Source organism: Chionomys nivalis, chromosome 13 (genome assembly GCF_950005125.1).
Source record: "Chionomys nivalis chromosome 13, mChiNiv1.1, whole genome shotgun sequence".
Classification (NCBI taxonomy): domain Eukaryota; kingdom Metazoa; phylum Chordata; class Mammalia; order Rodentia; family Cricetidae; genus Chionomys; species Chionomys nivalis.
The window spans coordinates 76,194,234-76,200,568 of record NC_080098.1 but is presented as its reverse complement, the minus strand read 5'-3'; the positions used below and the strand labels follow the sequence as shown (position 1 = coordinate 76,200,568).

Genomic DNA, 6,335 nt, shown 5'->3' with positions numbered 1-6,335 from the left:
CTATTCATGCTCACGCAGGTACACACAGACTGTGGTCTATTCATGCTCACACAGGTACACACAGACTGTGGTCTATTCATGCTCACACAGGTACACACAGACTGTGGTCAGAGAGCACAACCTCCAAAGAGGCACGGGAAACTCTGGCCTCTGTGGTGTTCACTCCCAACCCTTCTACTTTGCCTGCCTTTTCAGGGAAGATGGACACCCTCAAAAGAAGACTAGTGGTTTCAGGTTTTTGGTTTTGTCTTGAGAAGCGATTCTTAAGGACACTCCATCTGTTTCCAGGGTCTTATTTATCCCCAACACTTCCATTTTAAACCTTTCTGCCATTGAAGTCATACATTTTAAAGGGCTCGCTTAAACTACTGGGATTGGGGAACAAAAGGAAAGAGAGAGAGAAGCACATGGAGGAAAAGCAGCCCACTGGGCTGGAAGCTACTCTGCAGCTTTCTCAAAATCTGAAAGCGAAACTGGCTGGGGATTAAATCTCTGAGATCACTGAGTAATGACACAGCAGAGGACCAGTGTGATTTGCTATTTATGGTCATCCAGCTGCAACTTCAGTCCTGAAGGTGCCTGTGAACTCTGCTGTCCTGATGAGGGAGAGGTAGTTGTGACACCTGGAACACTAGACTGGCCAGACCTTTCACAATGTCATAAGCATGAACCAGCTTGCTCAGTGCTTCAAAAGCGTAAACCAGGCATTAGCTGGCAGGGACTCATAATAGAGTTCACAAGCGCAAGAGTAAAAAGATCAAGCCGGGCGGTGGTGGCGCACGCCTTTAATCCCAGCACTTGGGAGGCAGAGGCAGGTGAATCTCTGTGAGTTCGAGACCGGCCTGGTCTACAAGAGCTAGTTCCAGGACAGGCTCCAAAGCCACAGAGAAACCCTGTCTCAAAAAACCAAAAAAAAAAAAAAATTTTTGCCGGGCGGTGGTGGCGCACGCCTTTAATCCCAGCACTCGGGAGGCAGAGGCAGGCGGATCTCTGTGAGTTCGAGACCAGCCTGGTCTACAAGAGCTAGTTCCAGGACAGGCTCCAAAACCACAGAGAAACTCTGTCTCGAAAAACCAAAAAAAAAAAAAAAAAAAAAAAGATCAAGGGGCAACTCTTCAGAGGCTGAGATGTGTTCAGAGGTTTGCTGTGCTGTGTGTATGTATATATGTATTGCAAATGTGGTATGTGTGCATGTGTTTGCATGTAGTATGTATGCATGTGCATGTGTTGTATGTGGGGTGGGGTGTGCATGGGGGGTATGTGAATGTGTGTATTTTGCATGTGTGATGTGTGTGCATGTGGTATGTGTGTATGTTTATGTGTGGTGTATATGTGTGTGTACACGCAATGTGTATACAATGTGGATGTGTGGGGGAGGTGGCTTGTTTTTGTTCGCTTTGGGTATAGCATGTCCTGTAGCCCAGCACTCTTTCCTGTCGTCTTCCAATCCAAATATAGAACTCTCAGCTACCTCTCCAGCACTATGTCTGTCTGTGTCCCACCCTAGTTCCTGCCACAATGACAATGGACTAAGCCTCTGAACTGTAAGTCAGTCCCAATTAAATGTTTCCTTTATAGGAGTTGCTGAGGTCATGGTGTCTCTTCATAGCAATAGAAATCTTCACTAAGACACTGTGTTTGCGTAATGGATGATGTCCTCTGGATGCAGTGACCTTCCACTTCCTTCAGTTCCTGGAGCCCCCTTAGAGAAAAAAAAAATGATCTGAATACTGGGGCTTTTCCAATGCTCTCATTATTCTGAAATCTAAAAAGTTAAAAAAAAAAAAAGTTTAAACACTCTTGTAATCATTTATTGTGAAGTACCCGAGCTGTGGCTTTTCTGACTAGGTATTTGGGTTTCAAAGCAGCTTAACCTGTGAGTGAAAATAAATCATTTCCTTACCACCAAGAAGGCTCCAAGAACGCCGAGCCATGCTGAAAAGGGCAGATTCCTACCAGAGGTGACCTCAAAATGGTGAGCAGGGGTGTTGCTCAACTGGGAATGCTTGCTAGGATACATAAAATCCTGGGTTCCGTCCCTAATAGAAATCAATATTGGTGGCCAATGCTATAATCCCAGCACCCGGGAAGTAGAGAAAAGCAGAAGGATCAAGGTTACAAGGTCAACCTTGGACACATAGTAAGTTCAAGGCCAGCCTGGACTATATGAGATCCTGACTCCAAGCAAATTATAAAATAAAATAAGTTCTGGTGGTCATTTCTGTCAGGCTATTTCCTGAACTACTTAATTTCTCCACTGGACGCGGTCTGTATGATTATCAAAAGGCATGAGTTTCAGTCTCTCCCCAAGCACTTTCTCATTGCTTGGCAATGAGGCCATAATTTTTTCATTTTTTTTAATCCAACTTCCATTTACACACTATTTGTGACATTTTGCTAAGCATCCCCTCCTAGTCCTTTGGGATAACACTGTCAGAATCCTGACCTTCTGCTGTAAGTGAGGTCTATGTATATCAGTTGAATGCTGAAGACATGGGAGGTTGAGACAGGAGGATTTCTTCTAGTTTGAAGCAAGCCTGGGCTCCAGAGTGAGTTCCAGGCCAGCCTGGACTATAGAATAAGACCCCATTGTTTAAAAACTAAGTAAATATAGAAATAAAGAAGAAAAACTAGAAAAAAGAAAGAAAAAGCAGAACAGAATTGGCTGCTTGAGCACTCAGATCCCATTTGCTGAATGTGGAGGGTCTTGGTGTTCTCCGAGATCCAGCCTCAGATGGATAACATGTATCAGCTACCTCCACCAGACACAAAAATATCCTACTAAGCCGGCCCACCCGGTGACCGCCCGCCCGGTGGCGGAGGCGCAGTGCGGTTACCCTAGGAACCCCCAATCATGTCGCTGCGAGTGGCTAGGAGCGCGAGGGTCGTGGCCTGCAACCTGCGCAGCGCCCTGGCCTCCTGCCCGCCGCGGCCCTGGGTGCCGAGCGCCGCTGTCCGCGCGCTGCGCACTGGATCCGCTGTGCAGTCGGTGCGTAAATTCACAGAGAAACACGAATGGATAACCACAGAGAATGGTATTGGAACAGTGGGAATCAGCAATTTTGCACAGGAAGCTTTGGGAGATGTTGTTTACTGTAGTCTACCTGAAGTTGGGACAAAATTGAAAAAACAAGATGAGTTCGGTGCTTTGGAGAGTGTGAAGGCCGCCAGTGAACTCTACTCCCCTCTGTCGGGAGAGGTGACCCAAGTCAACGAGGCTCTTGCAGAAAACCCGGGGCTCGTCAACAAATCCTGTTATGAAGATGGTTGGCTGATCAAGATGGCACTGAGTGACCCTTCAGAGCTGGATGATCTAATGAATGAAGAAGCCTATGAAAAGTATGTGAAATCCATTGAGGAGTGAACACGGTACCCCACTCCCAACAGAACTGTGGGGTAACCTGCTCCAGGATGCTTGTCTTAAATTAGTGGAGGATAGTAGATTTGAAGTAACTTTTAGTAATACTGATGGAAGGAAACTATTCTCTACAGTGCTACTTAAAAAACCCAACTTCCTGATGGGTGCAGATAAACACAATGTACATATGTTTAATAATCCTCATGCTAGGTATTTAAATGAGGGGTTAAGCACTGGTGTTTAGAATTCTTGATCATCTATGGTAAAAAAAAAAAATGGTTATGAAGCTGGGTTTGGTGATGAACCTATCCTTTAATCCCGGCACTCAGCCGGCAGATCTCTTGTTAGTTCGAGGTCAGCCTGGTCTACTAACAAGTTCTAGGCCAGCCAGAGTTACTTGGTGAGATCCTACTCAGTGATTATGAGAATTCCGTAATTCACGATAACAGTGTTATAAATCTCCCATAATATTGTAACTTGCCCACATCCACCACTGGATTTTGGCTAAAAGACTTCATGTGTCTTCTCATTGGCAATGCCTGGGAGCACAGGAAAGTATCGTACAGTGGCAGGTGCAGGACAGCACTGTCGTAATTTTACCACGTGCTGCGTTGGCTGCCATGTTTTTCCTCTATGAAGTACTGGCTTTGCAACGCAGTGAGAAACAAATAAAACAGTCATCCTCTTAAAAAAAAAATATCCTACTAAATGGGGGAAAATTACCAATAATTATTTTATCAAATAATAAACTCAAAACTTTCACAAAAATTGATACAAAGATGTTCAAAGCCGAAAAAATTCTTATTTATGAGCGGATAAACTGTTTTGTATTCATAGTTAAGGAACTGGATTGGGCTGAATAATAAAGTGGTTAAAGGGGCTGGAGAGTTGGCCCAGTGGTTAAGAACACTGACTATTCTTTGAGAGGACTTTGGTTTGGTACCCAGCACTCACATGGTGACTCACAACGATCTGTAACCCCAGTTCTAGGGGATCTAACACCTTTATCTGTCCTTGGGCACTTCATGTGTGGTGTTCAGACACACATGCAGAAAAAAAATTCAAATACGTAAAACAAAAATACATAAATCTCAGAAAATAACAAATAAAGTGGTTAGACTAGCAAAGGAAAATGCCCCAGTAACATTTTAACAGTTAAATCAGAAATGCCTTAAATGAGAAAAACCCATCTCTGACTTTCTAAATATCTGATTTTTCCACAGATTTTGAATTCCGTGTGATGAGACTGTTTTCAGGAGTCCAATAGCATCTTCTGCTCACAGGCCCCAATCACTAATAACAGTACACTCAAGAGTCAAATAATCACCCCATGATTAATGTTCATACTTCACAGATTTCCTTAATTGCTCTGAACATAAATCTCAGAAATAGTTATTAAAGCATCTATGCCTTCAAAAAATTTATCATTAGTTCGTAATCTTTTCTGATAGGACTTTAAATTCAAAACATGGTCAGGGGTTCTAGCCCAGGCCTGCCACAGAAATCAGCAGTACCTCTGCCTCACACCACGTGGCTGGGGTGGGCAGAACTCAGACAAACACGATCAAGGGATTCTAGCATACAATCTCCATGTGACAAGGAACCATGGTCCAGTCCAGTGTCATGGCAAACTGAGCAGGACAAGGAGACCCACACCCAGGTCTGGGGCTGTCCACCTGAAGGAGAAAACCCTGCAGTGCCAGCCAAATGGGCGCTGATAGAGTGAGCAAGAGGTGTTGGGGGCTGCAGACCCTGGCCCCTTGACTTTCTCTGCCTGCCTCAGACCCTTTGCCTGCTGGAGTGAACTGAGCAAAACAACTTGTTCACCTGTGCCTACAGCTGAGCACAAGACCCTGAGGGCAGGGGAGTGGGTTCTGGTGAGGCCAGCAGCTGAAAGATCCCGAGAGCTGGGACATGGCTATCAGTTACGGATCCCTATATAAGCTTTCCTGGAGCACAATAAACTTGGCATTGTTGTATCAAGGATGACCCGTGTCTCCGTGTCTCCATCTGTGTGCGTGTGTGTTTTTAAGTCTCAGCTTAGTTCCTGGCTCACATACCTCCCCGAAGAGAGGGAGAAGGAGAGACAGAATGGTTCGTGTCCTGTGGACAGAGGCATATCTGAAGAGTGAGTGAACTGGAGTGACTGACTTGATTGATGTCTGGGCCTGGGCTGTGGTGGGACCCCTGTCGGGGTTCCTGGCTTTACACAGTCACAGTCTCTGTTGACGTCTCTGGCCCCTCTACCACCAAAAGTCAAGAGGACAGGGCTGTACAAAGTTGGCCCCTACCCCACTGGCTGCAACACTAGAGAGGAATGGTCCCTCCCCTCACTGGCTCAAGCACTCAGGAGAAAGGGTCCTACCTGGACAGCACAGTAGATAGAGCTTATGTTGTACAAAGGGGCAGGGGTGAGATGGCCCTGAGGGCCAGGGAATGGGAGAGCAGGTCACACCCTTCTCATATCCCATGCGGTGGTATGAGTGAGGAAAAGCTGCCTCCCTTCCCTTGCCCCTCGCCCCTCACAACCTGCAGGTTGGGGACCTGACTGACCCAATCCCTCACCAGCTGCAGAACAGGCCATGTGCCTCTCACCCAAGAATAGGCCCAGGAGAGCAGCCCTGAGAGCATGAGAGGGGCATAGCTGGTACCACCTCCCTCGTCTGTGGTGAGGTGGTGGGGACAAGGTAAAGGCGCCCTCCCTCCCTGCCCCTACCACCTCCAGTTGGCAAGGGAGATGACCACTTTGCCAACTACAACACTCAGAAAAGTGAGTCCTACGCTTCATCCGGGCAACATAAGACCCTGTCATAAACAAAACAAGCAAACAAACAAAAAACAATACCTATTTCTTCTTCTTAGAACTTCTGTGTGAGGAGTCAACAAGCCAGAAAGTGTCATTCCTGTGATTTTCTAAGACCCCTATGCTAAGAGCAACACTCAAAGGCTTAAAATGAAGTTCAGTTGGTAGAGTGAA

At 46.1% G+C, this 6,335-nt stretch overlaps 1 protein-coding gene across 1 annotated transcript; it reads left to right on the top strand.

The window, feature by feature from the left end:
- Positions 1-2,800: 2,800 nt before the first annotated feature.
- Positions 2,801-3,684, top strand: LOC130886011 (glycine cleavage system H protein, mitochondrial-like). The gene has a single exon (XM_057787894.1). It carries the CDS (start codon positions 2,855-2,857, stop codon positions 3,362-3,364), a length of 510 nt encoding a protein of 169 aa, XP_057643877.1. The 5' UTR covers positions 2,801-2,854; the 3' UTR covers positions 3,365-3,684.
- Positions 3,685-6,335: the final 2,651 nt, after the last annotated feature.